Source organism: Pteropus alecto, unplaced genomic scaffold (genome assembly GCF_000325575.1).
Source record: "Pteropus alecto unplaced genomic scaffold, ASM32557v1 scaffold65, whole genome shotgun sequence".
NCBI classification, from domain to species: Eukaryota; Metazoa; Chordata; class Mammalia; order Chiroptera; family Pteropodidae; genus Pteropus; species Pteropus alecto.
In genome coordinates, this window is record NW_006439191.1 from 7,309,442 (window position 1) to 7,330,466 (window position 21,025).

General features: G+C 41.3%; 1 protein-coding gene and 1 long non-coding RNA gene across 13 annotated transcripts in view; one reads left to right on the plus strand and one right to left on the minus strand.

The window, feature by feature from the left end:
* Positions 1-20,775, minus strand: part of LOC107195959 — a 304,896-nt gene extending 284,121 nt beyond the window's left edge. For 5 of the 6 annotated variants that reach the window (XR_003047553.1, XR_003047558.1, XR_003047557.1 and 2 more), the window contains exons 1-2: positions 17,250-20,775; positions 14,818-14,909 (exon numbers count right to left, since the gene is read on the minus strand). This is a non-coding gene — a long non-coding RNA (uncharacterized LOC107195959). Of the gene's footprint in view, positions 1-14,817; positions 14,910-16,290; positions 16,420-17,249 lie in introns of those variants that run through there. The other variant, XR_003047554.1, reaches the window with a different exon arrangement.
* Positions 16,411-21,025, plus strand: part of LYPLAL1 (lysophospholipase like 1) — a 191,482-nt gene continuing 186,867 nt past the window's right edge. For 5 of the 7 annotated variants that reach the window (XR_003047552.1, XR_003047551.1, XM_025049825.1 and 2 more), the window contains exon 1: positions 16,411-16,560. Coding sequence is in view for 3 of the 7 variants with exons in the window: in XM_025049825.1 (XP_024905593.1) it covers positions 16,467-16,560 (94 nt within the window). In the remaining 4 variants the exon portion in view is untranslated. Of the gene's footprint in view, positions 16,561-16,620; positions 16,932-21,025 lie in introns of those variants that run through there. The other 2 variants (XM_025049827.1, XM_025049826.1) reach the window with 2 other exon arrangements.

Genomic DNA, 21,025 nt, shown 5'->3' on the forward strand with positions numbered 1-21,025 from the left:
AAAGTTGATGGCTCTGGTTGATCTTAGCATGAGTTGCCATCAAGGGGACGTGGGTTCTCAGCGTGGGGGCGGTCCAAGAGTTAGAGGGACGCTTAGACAAAGGAATGGCTATCTAAGTGGCACTGAAGATTCTCTCTATATCATAAATAGGAATATAATTTTAGGGAAACATAAATTTACATATTCTTCACTATGGATACACTAGAAAGCAGGAGCAAGGAATTTCTTATTTGATGCCATGATGCCAGCCCAAGTTATATGAGATTTATCAAAACGGAAAGAATATGGAAATACAGAGTCCAGGCCAGGTCATTGTCACCGGCCTGAAGTAACAGGGGTGGAGAACGCAGTTTCCTAGGGGGTGGGAAAGGTGGCTCTCATAGGTTTAGGGTAATTGTACAGCCAGAGAGGGGTTGACACGTTTCTGACACTGTAGCCCTCTGTGGAGAGGTAGGACTGAGATCTGTTCACTTTTTTCTCAGATTATAAGGCAAGACCACGCTAGTTGTGAAATCCAATTGCCATCGACAAGAGAAATATAATGTCAAATGCATCCTTCTGAGGCAGCTTCCTGATGCTCTGCTTGTTCGAAGTAAGACACGAGGGACTCTAATCTCAGTAGTCAGAGGAAACGGGTCAGTTTAGAAAGGATCTAAGACCCAGAATTACCTGCACTGTGCAGACGGACACACACTTCAAGTCACCAAGCAATTTTTGAACGCCTGCTCTGTTCCAGGCATGACGCTAGTCCTGGGGGAGAATTTCCTGCAAGTCACATGGAAGGACATCTAACAGGGCAAGAAGGAACAGGAGCGAGAGAGATTCCAGTCACTAGATCTGGTCAGCAAACACAGGAAAGGACATAAAGATCATTTTTCTGAGGGATGACCTTGAACATTGATTAAAGTCCCATGGTAAGGTTTTCAAAAAAAAAAAAAAGGATTATCTTTCCCTCAAACAAGGTAGGATAACTTTTTAAAAGCAAATTCTAAACATAAAATCGACAAAGGGGAAAGGTCTTTGAAAAAATATGCACCAAAAAGTACACTTCGGCATGAATACTTCGGTATAACGCATCACACATTTAAAATGAAATGTGAATTATTCATTATCAAGGAAGTTCAAAGCCCTTCAACTGAATTTATTTGACCTGTCTGGCAGCAAAATAAATCTGACGGGTGGTCTGGTGCAGGCACCTGTCCAAGTCCATTCACATGACATTTTCGTAGTATCGACATTTAAAAGCTCCATTCCTGTGGCATCAGCAACAACACATGGGACCATCTCCCAAACACATGGCAACCAACGCGTTACCCAAACAAGTCTGCTCCATGAGCCAGATGCTGTAGTTTTCCAGAAAGTGCAGACTCAGCAAATGAGGACGTGATCTGCACGTTCCAACTCCGAGCTCTACCGCTTGAAATGCGTCACGTGAACTTGAGGAGCGAGGCGCCATCTCATCAATCGTAGTGTACTTTTTGCATGGATACTATTTTTCCAACTCCAATGGCAGAGAACAGGCTAAAATGCAAGTTGTTTTTACTTTTAAATCACTATATTTTCCATTACACAGCATGCTTCTCAGTTTTCCATATCACTAAAGCCTGGGATAGAGTTACTGAACATCCACCAACTTTTTTTCTCTCTCTTTTGCTCTTTAAGGTGTGGCCTGCAGATAACCTAGCCTTGAGTGCCCTGGTCTGCCACCTGCTCTGTCAACAAGGCACCTCGCTTCTCTCAAGTCTATTTGTCTGGCCAATGCTATATGGACTAAATTGGTGCGCTTTTAAAACGATTATATGAAGTTTCATACAAATTATAAGCACCGTGCAAATAAAATATGTGAGTATCAATAATCATCATCACGCCCTGAGGTGAGAGTCTATACACACTTGTTCAACTAAAGGACCTTGTGTCTAAGTGTTAGTAACAATCGAACATATCACGCTCATGCTGTTTTAACGCTTGACCCGTCTAAACTGATTTAATCTTTAGTAGCAGTCTATGAGGAGTTATTATTATTATTATTACCATTTTACTTATGAAATCTCTGAGGCTCGGAGAAGTAACGGAAGAACTGGAATTCTAGCCCCAGAAGCCCGACTTCACGGCCACTGTGGCATAAGACGTATGATATCATTAACAGCACCGGGCAAGGAAGGGCCAGCAGATCATTGCGCTTCTGGTTTCAAGCCAGAGCCCAGGACCAAACACAAGCTCACGGAACACAACCCACTGGTAAGTAACATGTTCCTTCACGAGTCTCTGAAGCCCACCTACCTCACCGCTGTAAGTCAGGCTCAGTGAGGAAACACGGGCCATTAACGATATTCGCTAAGACACAAATGATGGCCTCGAAGAGCCGGTGAGACTGGTTTGTTCCACTCCAGTCTAGTACGTGGTGAATTAGTTTTAGACAGCAGAGCGGCACTTGCTGATCATGTTCCCATGTACAGAAGAGTCAGGAGAACTCGGAAGACTGAGGCGAGGCCATCGGCCCTGCTGCGGGTCCATACGGAACACGCAGGCCCGAGATGGCTCCACCGCCAGATCACTTCCTGTGCTACATCCTGAGGCCACTCATCCCAACAGGCCCGGCCCTCTACCGCTGGTCCGGCTGACGGCTGTTAGGGTGTGTGAAATACCGCAAGCAGGAGGGTTGAATATTGTGTCCCCCAAAATTCACATCTCTCCGGAACTTCCCAATGTTACTTTGTTTGCAAATAGGGTTTTTGCAGATGTCATCCGTTAAGGCTTTTGAGACGGAATCATCCTGGGTTTAGGGTGGGCACTAAACCCGATGACTGGGGTCCTTATAAAAGACAGGAGAGGAAGGATTAGGCACAGAGGGGACGGAGATGCAGAAAAGAATGTCGTGTGAACACAGAGCAGAGGATGGAGCGATGCAGAACACACTGAGAGAGACTCAGCTCTGCCGGGAACCACCAGAAGCTGGAAGAAGCAAAGAAGATGCTCCCCCAGAAGCTTAGGGGAGACGGTGGCCCCACCGACACTTTGATTTCAGACTCTGTCCATCAGAACTGGAGGAGAATAAACTTGTCTTTTTGAGCAAGCAGTGCTCTTTGTGCTATTTATGACGCTGGCCCTAAGGAACCAACACACCACTCCTATGGCTCATTCTAAAAGGAATTAGAAAAGGTATTTCAGTGGCTTTAGAATCCGCTGAAGAATCGGAGCTTCTAAATACAGAATGAAATAAAAAGTTCTGTAAATCACACTCTATATGGGGAAAAAATTCTGTTAATCACACTTCACACTGAGAAAACACAAGTCATTATAGCAGCCTTTATTTTCACTTTCGATGGTCTAATAATGAGCACAAAATCTGCTTACAGTCGAGGGACGTTTTCCCTCGTGTGGCATACTTCCACATAATTTTAAAACAGCATGCTCTTAAAAGACACGTGCTGCAAAAATAAACTTAAAAGAAATATTTTTTAAAAAAACAAATTCCGAAAATATCATAAAATACTGTCATATTTCTGCCATCAACAAGCATTTCAAGAAATATTTTCGTTACTCTTGGTTCCTACTGATTTATCTACCCCGGTTTCAAATCTATTACACAGTTAAGTTCATTTAAAATATTCATTAATCCACATTTTTTTCCACAACCTAAATAACTAGGGACCATCAAAGATCATTTTTTAAAAAAATATATTTTACCTGGGTCCACTTACATACTTTTGACTATTCTGTCATGGATTACTACCCAAGTGAAACATAGAAGAGACCCCCAAATTTTAACTTATTAGGGGGGAAAAAAGCCTATAAAAATTTTATGCTTTGCAATCAAAGGTAGTGCTCCCAGCATGGTGCCTGCTACCCATGTGCAGCTGTGACCGAAAAAAGCCAAGGTGTGATTAAACGGTCTTTTTCATATCATCCTCCCTTAAAGGTTTTTTTTAATTGGAACGCAGCCATCGTTAACAGAGCCTGTTCACCAGAAGTCTCTGCTCCAAGGGACGAAAAGAGCCACCCACCTCCTGACTTCTTCGTGCCAGGTCGATGGCTGCTGCTGACATCGCTCGGCAGCGCGCGTGTGCTCTGTCGCATGTCACTTTTAATCAAGAAAAGAACACGATAATAATTCTGTTTATGAGCTTTTGACATCCTGTGGCTTCATAAGAAATGGATTTTATTTTTTTACAGCATTGAGGTGGACCTTCTCAGGTGGAATACACATGCCTCTCTCCGCTCTACCCACGTGCTTCCGTTTACCCACATCCCTCTGTCACAAGATTATTTTCTGGTGTCTTGGCCTGAAAACTTTGGAGCCGTTGGACTAAACACACAGGTCTTCCTCCTCAATGGTCCTGGCATCTAATTTGTCATCAAACTCTTTCATCTCTTAAATGAAGCGGTCTGGTTCCCGGCATTACTCTAGCTCTCAGATCTCCCACCCCCTGTCCCCTGAGCCTTCTCGATGACACCCTTGGGCATAGCCTTCTTCTGAAATTCCTTCCACAGTCTCCATCCAGGTAAATGTACCTAATACGTTACTTTCTTCATGGCATTCCTTGCTTAATATTTCGCTTGGTTCCCAATGGTCCATTCGATAAAAGCCCTAATCCCATAATGGATTTTCAAACCCTTCCATAATGCAGGATGATCTGAAAACCCATTTATACCGTAGGAGGGTTTGAAAACCCAAACTCGATTTACCTCTCCGTCTTTCTTTTTCTTGGAAACTCCAGTACAGCTACTGTTCCAGACAGATCTGTGTTCACTCTGCTTCCTCTCTCTCTGGACCACCCCTTCCCCCGGCCTCCTGATTACTCTTCAGCCTGCCCCCAAGCTTCTTTTGACTGTGGGCACAGAATGTCCTCCCTCTTCCCCACTATTAAAACTCCCTCGATTCTTAAAGATCCTGCTCAGCCCCACTTCCTCAGGGAGCCATCACACTGCTATAGTCTACGGAATCGTCCACCTCTGAAATCACTAACTCTCCGTGTCCTGTTCTTCCATTCTCTCATTCCCACAGTCCCTGGTTCTCACAAAGACCCGGGTGGAGACCTGCAGGTCTTATGCTCTCTTTAGTTTTCCGCTCTACCCGCCCTTTCTTGGCTTAATTCTTCCCCTACTTTGCCCGGACAGGTTTACATTCTCATCAATGTGATCAACAGTCCCACCTCACCTTGACCCTCTGCCTTGCTATCACCAGTACGAGATCAATGAATTGTTTATCTCTTCCGTTTCCGTTCATTAACTAACTACTGGTATAAATTGGATGAGAATGTAGTTTAGCTCCTTTAAATTTTCTATATGCGTTGACAGCTACTTAGCAATCCTTCTCCATTCTTACTTAACTCCCTTTTCTTTCTTAAGTCCTTAACCTTTTTCCTTATTTCTTTACTTCTTGGCAAATGACCATTACATGATGAAACCTTGCTCAGCTTCGCTATCGTCGCGTTCAGATTTGCCTCCATTTCTTTCTAGTCTTGGAGGAAGAGTGTCCGTACTCTCCAAGGCTCTCGCTCCCGGCCTCTTCCATCTTTTCTGAGTTCTTGCTCAAACCGTGGTTCTAGTTTTCCCTCTCCCTGGCTTCTCTGGTCCGTTTATGACATGCTGAGTCACCCCCTCCTTGGCTTTACAAGTAAACTTTTTTAAAGTAATAAACTACACCTTCTGTGTTTACTTTTTGAGTCCAGATTCCTAGAGCCACTGTAATCTGACTCCTGGACCCACCGTTCTACTGAAATTGCACTCGAGAACATATCCATGCGTAATAGAATACTATTCGGCCATAGAAAGAAGGGAAATCCATTTGCAACAACATGGATGGACCTCGAGGGCGTTATGCTAAATGAGATAACTCAGAAAGAGGAAGACAAATGCCATATGATGTCACTTACATGTGAGAGACATAAAACCAAACACACTCAGAGAAAAAGAGATCAGGTTTGTCATTATCGGAAGGGAGAGAATTAAAAGAAAGGAATCAAAAGGTAGAAATTTACAGTTATTAGATAAATAATTTCCGAGGATGTAATGTACAACTCGATGCCTCATAGTTACTACTACTATATGGTATATTTGAAAGTTGCTAAGAGAGTAAAGTTCTCGTCACAAGGAAAAAATGTTTTGTATCTCTGCAAGATGTTGGACGTTAACTAAATTTATTGTGGTACTCACTGAGCAATATGTGAAAGTCAACTCGTCATGCTATACACCTCACAAAAGTCGTTATGCTATACACCTCAAACTTATACAGTTGTCAATTATATCTCAATAAAACTGAAAGGAAAAAAAAAAAACACATTGCCTGCCACCTCCCTCCCCTGCTGCTGAATCCAATGGCCTCATTTCATCCTCACGTAGCACCCCACGGATGTTCACCTACATCTCAAAATGACTGTCATCTTTGCCTTCGTAACATACTTCCATATTTCCTTTCACTGTCATGATTCATTCTGGGAGTTTTTCACTGACTTCTCTTCCTTGGCCTAGCCTTTAAATATGGGTCTTTTAAAAAATACATTCTCTTTCTTCCTGCTACTAATTTTCTCTCAAAATGATTTCTTCAATTCCTATGTTTTTTTTCTGATGCCAATATGCTGATGACTCCCATAATTTACTTTCAACCCCAACCTACGCTTTAGATCCATATTTCCAGCAGTCACCAAACTTCTGTTGACACCTCGAATAACCTGTGAAAAACTGAATTCACTGTCTTCACTCAACACCTTCTTCCTTCCTCTCTCTGCATTCTTCATCTTTGTTAATATCTTCACCAGAACGCTTGGAGATAGTCGTTTGAGACTATTTCCCAAATGTCGCCTCCAAGTCTTAACCCAACCCACCTTTCCAATAGACCCCTACCCTATGCTGACAACCACTGCCCAAACTCAGGTAATTCCTCTCTCTCTAGTCTAAGGAAGACTTCTAACGAGTCCCTCAATCTACCCATTATATCTTCCCAAAAGTTATTTCTATGTTGCCAGAGCTAGCTTGTTACATACAAAATCATGTCACTCCTTTATTAAAAAAAAAAAAAAAGTCAACTGTGATCTGAGATAGGTTTGTCAAAGCCAGCCCATCTTTTGTGTTTTCCCAAGTTACAACAGGGCGTGTACATAAAGGCTGGTTGAGAAGACCAGTGTATAACGTTTGCCCGTATGGTTTTCATTTGAGAGACAGGTACTATTTTCTTCCATTGTTCAAAGTACCGGGTGCTATCTGGGAGATCGTTTCTTCCTTTATCCAAATGCAGTTCCCTCTGCTCCAAACCTGGCCTCTCGTGTCAGTGGCTACTCATCTGCCTGCGGTCACAATGTCCTTGTACCTCATGGTTAAAGGAGGCAACGCAGGCTTCAGTGAGGTCTCTCGAAGATTCTCGCTTATTCTCTTCTCACTTGTCATAAAAATTAATGTGACTTTTAAAAATGCCTGCTGAAACGTCTCGTGTCCTGGCTTTTTGTCTGCAATAAGGTTATGAGTAGAAAGATTGAAAGAATTTAATTGAAGATGGCCCTGGATGTTCAAGATTATTTTAGAAGATTTACAGTTGTTTCTTTGCATTCGACATGTGCAAACGAAGCCATCGAGCCAATTAAAGCCAGTTTACGCTGACGGCACACGAAGGCAGAGTCTGCCAGCCTGGGCATTCTGCAAGTCTTAACGCATGGATCTGGCTGGGAGAGTTGGAGCATATTTTTTAAGTCTTGTTCAGGATTTGTAAAGGCTTTTCTTCCATGCTACCGTCCAATGTAAAGCATTATTTAGTAGAAGACTGAAAGCCCGACTTTGTGTTGATTTTTTAAGCCTTTCACAGAATGTAAATATAAAGAGCATTATCTGAGTGAGTTTACTGGAACTGTCTTGCTCAAGTTGGGTCTTAAATAATGATTTAAGAATCTCCCCCTTCGTTTGTCACGTGTTAGGGTGTGTGAGAAAGCAGGAAAGCAGAAGCCAAGGATTAAGTTTGTTTATCTTAAAATTTTTAACTTATAGTCAATCATTTCATTTTCATGTGCTACGTCATGCTACAGCAATTGTTTTAATCCATCTCCTGCTGGCCATCCCAAACCTTTTGTGAAATCAATTTAATTTTGCCTTTTTGAAATTGCTTTCCACAAAGCAAGGGAAATAAAAAATGTGAAGCCAATATATGAATAATTACATCGAAATCCAACTATTTAGGTAGAGTTTGAGCTTTTATTTTTCTCTGTTGGCTCACAGTTTTGAGCATATTTGCCATGCAAGGCACTGGGCTAGATATATTTTGCAGGACACAAAAACACTTAGATTAAATGGGTCAATTAATTTTTTAACTAATTAATTAGTTATCTTCCTACTTCGCTTTTGTCCTATTGCGTAGCTGGTGAGATTTGTTTGGGAGAGCCGCTCATGATATACTGATAATTATCCTCATAAGCTATTATTCCCTGTTATAAAAGTTTCGTGATACGAAATCACACAATTATAATGTCCTTTAAAAAAAAAAACACCCTCCTCCCACCCAAAAGAAAAGGTATAAATTTAAGCTAATATAAACTTGTCAGAGTTCCCTCTCTCGATTTCACACCAGGGTGTGGTGCGACGCAGCTGGGGAGCTGAGCTAATAAGTGTTGAAAAATGGAAAATGCTGCTTTATGGCGTCACATAAACTGGCGAAACGAAGACTTTTACCTCCACCCCATATTCGACAAACAAACGCCAAAATGTAGATGCTGTAAGAATGAAACTTTATGGTATTAGACCCGTGAGACAGACAGAATTGTCTTGTGGGAGTTTCTTTTTATGGAATACTATATGTAATAAGAAGTGGCATAACGTTTATAGAATCTAATCACTTTTTGTTCCTTTTTGAACCTCAAAGGGGTCATTTCTAGGAAAGCTATTGGGAACACTGCATAATGATCTATTTATCCAGTAGTGAAACAGGATTATGCCTTTTACAAGGAGACTGAGCTTTCTCTGACAATATAAATACTGTACTATGAATGCACAAATTGAGGAATTTGAGGAACATGACGTTCAACAAATATTTATTGAATACTATAATAGAGTTTCAAAGACTGGTGTTAAGTGCTCTTGTGCGATTTTCATTAAACGATACAATCAGGATCCAGCTGCTTTTCTTGGGCTGGTTTGTTTCCTAGTGGCCAGTCACTCACTCACTCACTAGCCATTCATTTGACAATCGATCAGCAAACTTCCTATCGCAAGCTTATCGTGTCCAAGTCACACAGGCCTACTTAATCGTGAGAACTTTACCATTAGAGCAAGATGTCACAGATTTCTCATGAGAAGAAATCTCTTAACTAGGTGCTAGAAATCAACTCGATGAAGCCAGAGCAAGGTAAGCAAGGAAACAGAGGCGAGAGCGTCCACCGCCAGGCGACATTCTTCCCCCACATTGGACTTCGGTGAAAAGACGGGCGACGGAGTAGCTCGAGGTCCTATCCTAACACCTACAAGTGCTGTCCGAGTCCAGTGGCTAGAAATTTCTGATTACCATATGTAGCGAACTGTGACTGTCTCTTCTACATACACCTTCCCTGATCTTCTCTCGCCTCTAAACTTCTGAAAATGTTATCTGTAACCTTTTTAGAGGAGTTAATGATATTTACCTTATATTATAGATACGTACACCTCTTGTCTCCCTACTAAACATACACACCTTAAGGGCAAAGTCTGATACATCTTTCACCCACCAACAGTATTTAGCAGAGTGCATTATGGATAGTCTCCATCATTGGGTTGAATAAACGACTTCAGTGGACTCAACCAACATGTAATCAAATACTTATAGCATCAGACTATATTTATTATAGTAGTATAAAGACAGAACTATAAATGTTAATTGAGAAAAACAAAAAGCATAGCTAATATTTGGGAGAAGTACCACTTGGATGGTCTAAACCATGTGCCGATTAATAAATAATAGGATGAAATGAGGGAATACTGATTATAACTCTTAAAATGTGCAATGACATGAAGACGTCAGTAAAAAGTGACCTTTTCCAAAATTTTCAGAGTATTTGAGTATATTTTATGGGACGCGATGGAAGACTATGGTTACATGAGCTGAGTTGTATTACCGTTTTTCTCTTACATAATTTAATCAAATGTATCACTGGAGCATTTTCCTCATAAACTAATGCCAATTCTGCAAATGGCAGAAGATTTCCAGGAAGAAATCTATCCCCTCTCACTATTATTACTCTCAAAGTTACTTCTGCTGAGTCAGGATTCAGTTTACCATTACGTACAGCAAAACTGTAGACAGGAAGGATTTTGATTACTTGTAGTAGGTTCTAGCTATTAAGCAGATAGCTTTAAATTGTATCTTATCTCTCATCACTCTGTTGTTCTACTCTGAGCTACAGAAAGGAAATGTAGGTTTTTTTAAGAATATAGACTTATCAATTATCTTCCTTACGATTGCTCAGGATATAGCTGGCAGTCGACCAGTGCTGTTGACACTTTTAACTAACTTAGTTAAGTTTAATGAAAGACTCTACTCTATCCCCGGGTAATAGTTACTAACTCTGGGGTATCCCGTAAACTTCTAGGATGACTAAGAACGTAAAGGCGGCTTACCACCTACCTACGTCATGTCCGGGAAGCTAACACTGACTTCTGATTTCACTCCTGAAGAGAAGATTATTACAGTTTTCTCTTTTTAAAGACTCAGACTATTCACATTTGGGGAGTGGTGAATACGGGACAATTTTACATCTATCATAGGACATCTAGACACATAAACGATCACCGATTTTGTACCACTTGCCATGAGATTTTTTTTCAGCCACTCGAACTCAAATGATGGCCATGGCAACACAGCTTCACTGGGCTAGGCACAAAACATACCCGAGGCTTGGGGGCTTACAAGGGTCACCTGCAAACAGCAAGGCCTGCCAGAAACTCTCTCAGGGATGCCACGTGCACTTTTTCAAACAGCGTGAGAGGTGGGCAAGAAACTTCAGCAGAACATCTCAGAATGGAGTCACGCGGAATGCGGTGACATCTTTTGAGGAAAGGATTTCATCAACCACAGGTCAAAAATGACAATAATTACAAACAATGACAACCTCGGAGGATAGCTACCACCATGGCAAATGAAAGCCCTCTCTTCAAAGGGCTTCCTTTTAAGCTTCAGATGCCCAAATAATTGCCACGATTAGCATAATTTTGAATATAAAGAGCAAGCTTTTTTTTTTCCCCTAATGTGTATGTACTACAGATCACTACCTAAGAATATATCTATTTGGTTCTTTACAGTATTTGTGTGCTGCTTTCTGGAGCTCACATGAATCTTTGAAATGAAATCCTTAGAGACGCTTCTAGCATTAACTCTATTAGAAATGCCTGAGAGATGGTGGAACACGGTTAAGAAATGGTTGCTACTGAGTACGAAGAGAATGGCTGCACTTTTAATATCACACTCTATATTTTTCTTCTTTTTTTTCTTCTTTACTCAGAAATGAACAAACCGCCTTCATGACATTACGAGGGACGCCTGCTGCTTTGCACAAAGCAAATCTTGCAGGGAAAAAAAAAAATGCTTGCACCTCGTGTTTATGGCCAGGGCCACGGGTCAAAATGCAAATAACATCCTGAGGGAACTGAAACAATCAAGAGGTTTCATGTGCATTTTTATGTTTTCTGCAAGTTCGTTTTAAGACAAAGAACATATTTTTTGATAGTTCAGTCTTTTCACGGGACCAAGAAATAGCTTATAGACAACGATGAGATGCGAGTCTATACGGGTATCAAAGGAACAAGGAATTTGCCTTCCCTACTTCTATGCTAGTGTCTTCTCTGAATAAGCAACAAGTTGGTGGTAGCCATTACCCCAAGTGGCTTCCAGATGTTAACCATGTGACCGAACAGCACTATTCCGTGAGAAGAGTGACAAGAGAGAGAACTCGTTAGTGTATTCGACGATGTTAATAACCATGAAACACGATTTTTTGTCTATCAACTCCACCTGCACGATGTAAAAAACTCAATAACCTGCATAAATAAGATGCTTTTTTGTTCTGGGGAAGATGAAGATTTAAATGTATATAGCATATGTGAATCTACTCCTTAGGGGGAATAAAAGAAAAAAGTAACTTAATGAAAGCTGTCACTATTTATCTTTTAATGTTTTAATTTCTTTAGTCTTAAAATTTTACTCTATGCTGTATAGAAAGGGATAGACAGTCTCATAATCTATGTTAAGAAATTACAAGCCCTTTTAATACTTTACATAGTGTAGGCAAAAAAATTGCCATTAAATTGTTTTCAGTCTACGCTGAATATTGATGCACTTTACATTTTTTGTTAAGAAAAATAAGTAATTCGTACTTTTGTAAAGGAAAGTATGTACTTTTTCCTGCTTTCTTGAAATTATATTACTAAAAACAAGTGCCAGCAGTCTTCATGGGTGGCATGTCTCACTGAGAAGCAAGACATGAATCAATATTTTTATTACAGTCAACCCACTTGTCTTCATAAACAAAATATTATTAATGTTTTTCCACTTAGACTTCAATGTTTTTAAGAAGAATATACAAATCATTAGAAGTGAGAAATAAATTATACAGGTAAATAGCTTTTCAAAGACCATCCTTGGTACAAATCAAAGCAAGTTGAGATTGTTAGTTAAGTTTCCAAAAGCTGATGTTTAGTGTGTGTTTTTTTTAATGTAAATTATTGAGTAGGTTGCTTGTTCATCTCTTGTACTTTTTCTATTAACACAGCTGTAGTTAATGATATTTTGATCATCCTTTGTTTACTATGAATTCTATGGTAACCATGTAAATATAAACTAACGGGGAATATGGGAGAAAAATTAAGTGAAAATTCTTTCTCTTTATACACACACACTCACTCACTCTTTCTCTCCCTGTCTCTTTGTTTCTCTCTGTCTCTGTCCCTCTGTCTCTCTCTGTCTGTCTCTCTCTGTCTCTCTCTCTCTCCCACCCCCGCCCCACAGCCTACCTTCAAGAAAGAGAATAATCACGAAGTATTCAGCACAGTGGCGATATTAAATTATTAAATAAAAGCTCTTTATTTCTGTTGATTGTTTTTAGGCCCATAGTGTGGGAGGAAGGAATGGGAATGACAGAAAAGTAAATGGTCAAATGTGAAAACGCTACATGTAGTGGGAACCCTACTTGCTGTAGGAATAGGTATAAAGGACATTTGAGCCCAGAACAGGAAATATAAACTCAAAGAGTTTAAGGTCCCAGAACTGAAGCAATGGCTATGTTAAAATTTATAATCTCATACAATCATTCCTTTCTAAAGAGTTTAGTTCTGTTTCATAAGAATTCAGTACCTTTAAGTTTTCCTTAGCTTTTTTTGGTTGTTTGTTTTTTCATAAATGACTAAGGGTAATGTGTAAAGAAACTTAGGTTGTTAATTTATAAAATTTTAATAATTACCCAACACTGAGTCATTTTATCCAGTATGTGTGTATTCTTTGTGTACATGTGTTTCTCTGTTTCTCAGAATGATGCAACAGATAAAAAGCAACCAATGGATATGATCTGATGCTCAAGAATGAGTAAAACAGAAAAATGTAGAACCCCGCGGCTATACAACTATCATTATTTCATTGAACTGTAATCTTTGAAAATACCAAATATACTATTCTAAATGGCTAATCTTTTAATCATTTCTTTAAAGCCAACAAGTGTGACCTAAAGCATTGTAGAGCAGCGAACCAAGCTCAGATCTGAACAGTTTCCTGTTAGATCCCAAGAGATTTCAAAACTCTGCAAAATGGGAGTTTCTTCTTTTTTTGCTTTTATTTTGTTTCCTTGCTTTTCTTAGTTCAGACATGGAAGTTACCAGAAGGGAGTGCGTCAACAATGGGCATATAGACTGGCTGACAGCAAATGAGTAGCAACAACAACATTAAGAGATACACAGAGAATAAAAGAATGCATCAATACAGATCTTCCAGGGATAATATTCCCAAGTTCAACAGGTCAAAAGATCCACCGTAAAAGCAGCAAACAACCATCCTGAAACTTAATTACATTTCAAAGTAATGCAGTCCCATGAAAAGAACAAAACATTTTTGTTCAATAGTTTGCCTACCAGATGGCATTTCTAAATATAGTCCTCTAAAACCTTCTGTTTTTTCTATAAATAAAGATGAAAGGAATAGCAACAATAGCTAAGTACTGAAATCACTGGAAATAAAAGAGCGCTTTGATTAGGTTTGGAAGAATCTGGCTGATTCTAATAATGATCCCGAATCTGGGAAGGCTCAAGTTCTAGATGAAACTCAGAATCCCAACCTTCAGGTGCTACTCAGCCTGGCGGTCAGTCAGGTGTTGGGCCAAACTAGGAACCAATACCAGGAGACCTGGGGGAATCTGAAGAAACACAGGAACTTCTAATAAACAGAGACTACAGGGTTGAAGTCTAAATTCCAGTTTTGTTTTGTTTTTAAATAAAACAGGTGGGACGTGTCCTGTCTTATTTTTGTGAGTTAATGTGTAAATGAGTGTAATGGTTAAGGACCTATTCTCTGGAGTCACCCCAACCCCACGTGTGAGTCCAAACGCTACCGATGACCGACACTATAACCATGAGCCAAGTTCTTTACCTCTCCGAGCCTCCCTGGCAAAATCAGATAGTAATAGTACAGAGTATTATGGGAATTATGTCAGTGCTTGACACCTGACGTCTAATGAACTTCAGCTGCTTATTATTATTATGAGCAATAATAACCATCACTGTTAAATAATCGTTTCTGATTTTTTGCTGTCTCAAAAGCATGGAATCATGTGTACCAAAGTTTTCCGGCAGTAAATAGAGTCCTAAGAGTTGAACTTAAAGGCTTACCTGGCATGTCTCCACGTGGCCTCCCCTAGTACAGCGCTGCCTTCTCAACCAGCTCTTCGAAGTCATCGATAATGGACATGGGAAAAGCAGGTCTAGAGATAGAAGTATTTTATTTTTGAGAGTTGCATGTCAGAGTTCAACCCGACCTAGCATGCCCTCCTTAATGACTTTACTCTTGGTCTCTCAGCTGCAGAGCTACAGGTTTTGATGAACGGACTGGGAGTTCCTGCTTGACCTGGTTAACTGATGGCATGTCGGAGCATCTCCATCTGCAGTTCTGGTATAACGCTGCGATAGCATAGAGCCTGTCTTGGCAACTGACCCAAGATAATAAGCAGTGTAGTCACTTGGGAGTAGGGTGATTACGAATAAAAGTTATAATTACTTCAATATGATGCGGACTATAATGGAAGGAAGGCTGGTGTTTAATGGCACTGAATGTTCTGCTGGGTTGTTTTTAAATTTTACGTGAGGAAAGAGTTACGTGTTGGGGATGTAGCTCTCAATATAAAAAGGTATCTATGGTTATGTCTTTAAATTGAAAGGAATTCCATTTGGGGGGATACGGAGTGTTTTTAAAATTATGATATATGCATAATATGAAATTTGCCAGTTGGACCATTTGTCCTTATATAGTTCAGTGGCTGTAGCCATTAAACAGTATCTTCCCCCTCTTCCCGCACCCTAGCCCTTGGTACCCTCTAATTCCTGTCTTTCTAGGCTACGTACCTCATGTAAGTGGAAACATACAATATTTGTCCTTTGCTGAGTGGCTTATTTCACTTAGCACACTGTTTTTCAAGGTTCACCTACATTGTAGCATGTATCAAAATGTCATTCCTTCTTAAGGCTGAATGATATTTCATTGTATACATATATAATATTTTGTTTTCCATTAATCCATCGAAAGACATTTGAGTTGTTTCCATTCGGGGCAATTATGAATAATGCTGCTATCAACACCAGTGTACGTGTATCTGCTCGAGTCTCTACTTTCATTCTTTTTTTTTTTTTTTTGCATATATATCTAAAAGTAGGATTGCTAGATCACATGGTAACTGTTTAGCTTTTTAAGACATCGGCAAACCGCCTCCAACAGGTGCTACCCCATTTTACATTTCCATCAGCAGTGCGCAGGGTTCCAATATAACCACATCACCACCTACATTTATTTTCCATTTTTTCAATGTTAGCCATCTTAATGGGTGTGAGATGGTCTCACTGTAAATTAGATTTGCCTTGTCAACTATTTTTTAAAAACTATGTAGAGTTGTTGTATGGCTATGTCATCCCCTGTATAAATAGCTACTCACATCCTGTTCAAGTCCCAAAGTAGAAGGTCAACTATGGTTATATCTGTTCAATTTCAAATAGAATAACGCTAATATTTTTCCAAACAAGAAGGCACTCACTCCTGAGTTTAGAATTTCAGTTAAAAATCATAGAGCAACTAAGTACATTCCTCGGCCTTACCGAAGCCATCACCTGCGTAACAGCATCCTTCACCCAAAGCAAACTGGGAGAAGCTGGGGGCGCCTCCCACCTGACCCCGCGGCAGGAGCGCGCCGGGCCCTGTGCGCGTGCGCGTCCCCGGGCTCCGTCACCCCGGCGGCCGCGGGGCGGGGCGCCAGGCAGTGGTGACAGCGTCCATGGCTGCTGCGTCGGGGACGGTTCGCCTGCAGCGGTGCGTGGTGTCGCCGGCCGGGAGGCACAGCGCCTCTCTGATTTTCCTGCATGGCTCAGGTGGATTCCAGCTCGCATCTTTGTTTTCTGCAGCGTGGGGAACAGCCCCCCCAGGCGCCCCCAGAGCTGCCCCAGTAGGGAGGGGGGCGCCGCGCCCCAGTGCGGCCCGCTGGTCTCGGGAGAGGGTGGCTGTCCTCGCTCGCCCCGCGGCTGCGGACACACGCGCAGCCTGGCGACCTGTCTGTCCCGAGCCGTCCCCACCTCGCCTTTGCTTTTCCTGTCTTGCGGCCATCGGCCCACCGCCCTCGCTGGGGGCCCACGTGTCCCGCGGCTCCTCCAGCCCCCCATCCCCATCCCCAACATGTTCTCCAGTGCAAGCCTTGCCATCCCCCATCCCTCTCCCCCAGGGCTAAACACAGCCAGTTAGCAAGGTAAGTCCTCTGCTGGAGACAGTACTTCCCAGGGTCAGCTGTTAGCGATTCGAGTTTTCATCCGCGTTGGATTATTTTTTGCCATTTTTTCCCCCTCCCCGCCTCCCATACTAATGTAAGCAATTGAGATCCACTGTTAACTTAAATCATGTGTATTGACGATCTCTCTTTTGTAAGGCACTGTGCCCGGGCCGGAGTGCCTGTCCTTCCTGTTCCTCCTTCCTTTGTCCCCCTGTCCCCACCTCCTGTCATTAAATACCCCCCAAGTATAGCACAAAGCCAAGTCTGAGTCTCAGGGGCACATACTCTCCCACTTACCTGCCTTTGGGAACGATACCGTTTCTTAAACTCATTTGTAATTCACTGGTCCGCTGCCCCACTGGGCCTCGCTTGAGCTCCTCAGGAATAAGAACCCTCTTTCTCCTCTGCGCATCCCTAGGCCTTGGCCCAGGGTGACTTCTTGGGAAATGTTTTTTTTTTTTTTAAAGAAATGAGATGCAGCCGGTGTCCTCAGGGGGCCTACCTAAAGTTAAAAACAAAAACAGTTCAATTAGTTTGAGTCAGCAGGGCAGGGGCGATCACAAGATGGTGCATGGTTTACTGCCAAGTGAATCGTGAGGGGAAAATTGTGGTTAGGCTTTGTTAAGGCGATGGAGAGCTTGTCACACTTGACAGAGAACTTGGTCTTTTAGCTAAGACTTATATGTAGGCTTACGGAGGATGGCGGGGATTGGAAAGGCACAGGGTAGAGACCAAGAAAGCGGGCGGTTGTGGGAAGTATTGTCATTTTGGAATTGAGGCCTGATCTGTTGAACAGCGTGCCCAAGGTCACTTGGCCATCACTGTAAGAGGTGGTGGGTTTGGGACTTGAACCCAGATCTCTCTGAGTCCAAAATCAGTGCTGGGAAAATGTAAGGTGAAAAAATTCTGAACTAGGATGTATCATTTTGGAAACGGGAGAGAAAAGGGCCAACAACGTTTAAAGGGAAAGACTTGACTGATGAAATATATTTAGAAGGTGAAATGTCTACAATAATAACAAAGTTTTATGACTATGCGATTATTACTAATACAACTCAGGACTCCATTTATAAGCACCCAGAAATTCCCCGATACCATACTCCTTTTAATAAATAACTTAATTATTTTATAAGATCTTTAGAAAACACTCCTAGACTTTTCCTGGATTACTGTGCTTAAAATAACTATTCTTACTCTTTTCGGTTTCAAATTATGACATTTTTATAGCCTGTAACTGTATATCTCTGAAACTGAGTTATACATTGTACATATTGTTTTTCCCTTTGTACTTTGAGCAAAGTATTGCTCCAAAGAATTCTGCCAATTATGCAAGTAAAATGTAATTTCTGTATATTTAGATCTCCATTTTAGTAAATAAAATTCTTATTAGGAGTATGATTTTATATTAGACTTTAACATATGTGGTTGTTACAGAAGATGTTTGGCTTCTGATTAATCCACATGTGGGCAAACCAATTCTAACAGTTTTACCATACTCTTGGAATAAGGTGCTTGCTTTTAAAAAAGGAGACTTCGTGACTAAGTGGATAGACGTTTTATAGCGTTCAGCTTTGCTTTTCAAGATTGAAAAAGAGTGTTTAGAGGTAGATCTAGTGTTTTTGTTTGTTTGTTTGTTTGTTTTAATCTTAAGAACCCGAGGTTCTCATCTGGGTTACGTATGACAACCGTAAAAAACAAATGAGAATGTAAGTTATATACAGCCAACTTAATCTGTGCCTTTCCTACTGCCAAAATACCAAAGAAGTACCTTTTTGAGGGATGATTAAAAACAAATGATAGTTTAATTAGCTTCCTTCAGCTTCCCGGATTAGATTAATTCACTGTATTATATGTTTCCATAGGACTCTGTAGTTCTCATTGCGATGGTATGCGTCATATTTCTGCTTACCTTACTTAGGTAAGGTCCACGGAGGCCCAAACTATGCATGTCTTGCTTTCTCCCCATATAGTCTCAGCCAGCTGATGGAGTTGGCTCTTAAAGTCCCCAGTAACCTCTGTTGCTAATCGTAATGGGCATTTTTCGATCTTCCTCTTCTTTGAGCTGTCGGCAGCACTGGGCTTTCTTGAATCCCTCCTCTGGTTCCTTCTACCTCTACTTGCTCCTTCTGGTTTGTTTTGCGGACTCATCCTCCTCTGCCTCGCCATCAGTGTTGAGGTTCCTCCATATCTGGTCCTAGGGCCTCTTCTCATCCTACATTTTTCTCCCTCGGCTAAACTCCATATAAGCCCATGGACCCTATTTTTACCTATAAACAGGTGACATAAAGGTGTGTCTCCATTTTAGGCCTCATGTGAGCTCCAGACATGTTTATCCAACTGCCTAGTAACCACTCAGTCATTAATCCATCCATTCAAGGAATATCTGTTACATGGCTGCTGTGTGCAACGCGCTGTTCCAGGCCCTGGGCGTTCAGCAGTGAACAAAGCAAACGAAAATCCTTGCTCTCGTGGAGTTTACATCCTAGTGGAGGAAATATGTAGTAGAAGACAGTTCTGTCCAAATAAGGAAGTAGAATAAGGAGGGTGGACGGTGTGGGGGTCACAGTGTTAGTAAGGTGAGCAGAGCAGCTGGACCTTCTGTCGTCCTCCGGGGTGCAGCACCCTCTCGGTATCGAGGTACGACGGTGCCCAGAGAGTAGCGTCAAGCAGGGAATCTTCCTTGAGCTTCCTGTCCAGAGTTTCGATTCGGGTTGTATTCCACAGACATGACTGATTTGGGTTTGAACTCAGTCTCCAGCCTCCTCTACTCCCTGGAGGTCAGACTGATATCATATGGTTCAAAGCCCCAGTCTCCTAGTCACATGGTTGGTCTTTCTGGCTGGCCCGCTCCTCTCCTGAGTCATCGCCCGAGCAGAAACTGTCTTGTGGTTTGAGGGCCTTTCCATGAATAACAAAGACACTCAAATCACTCAGGAAATTCTAAAAGTTTAGAGGTTCCCTCTTTCTTAGGAACTGGGGACAAAAGCCAGCCAAACTCTTTATTGCAGTTATTTTTAAAAGCATGGCCCTAGCCTCATCTCGCATTCACCGCTCTGCTTTTCGTTTTTCTGCTTTTCGGGTCTTAGCTGTCATGCTGCTCCTTCCTGTGAAGCACTATGACAGCTAAGAACTAAGATGGCTGAGCCTCAGCATTCGCCTGCTGCTATCCGAGGTGCCCTTTGCTTCTGCACTGCGCTTTTCGCTCATTCAGACCACTTAACACCTACCCATCAGACGCCCAGGTTGTGCCAGTCCTGTTCTAGGCGTGAAATGAACACACGTCTCGGTGGATAAAACTCAAAACGAACCTCATCTTGCAAAGCTCATATTTGAGGGATATTATCCCCAAGCTCCTCAACCGGGTGGGTTCTGAATACAGTAAACCTATGCTGCACCAGAGTCTCACGTTTGTAACGGTTCCGTCTCTCTTTCGCGTTTAGGTGTATGATTATTTGACGATATCCGTTTCTCACAATAAACTATATACTCTGTAGGAGTAAAGATTCTCTCTCCCTCATTGCTGCCTCTTGACCTGACACATTAGTAGGGATTCAGTAGGTATTTTTTGAATCGATGTCTTAATGAATGGATTGATTAAAAAATTAAAGTTGTTACCTTTAAAATTTCCCGTTCAGGACTACATGAGTTGGCCTTCTGTTTACTTTTTTTTTTTTTAATGGAAATACACATATATTAATTCTTACGTTTGGTTAATTTTCAGCCTTGGAATATATCGTCTTCATTTTAGGTCATGTAAACATGTGACCAAATTAAATTCTAATTTCTTCAAGTTAAAACTAAAAGTATGCTGGATGCCCCCTTATGAAGGATTTTATTATTTTAAAGAAAATTACTATAAAAGTTTATAGGCACTTTAGGAATTGACTGTCTTTAAAAAATGAAGATGAGCAATGACAGTGTTTAAAATCAGAAAAGAAAAAAAAGAGAATTTTTTATTTAGAAAAATTGATTGACTTTATTTGTTCCTATGATACCCTTTAGAGAGATGAGGAAACTTAAAACTCAGTCTTAAACAAGGTCTTTAAAAGTGATCAATGGTGAAGTTAGTAAAA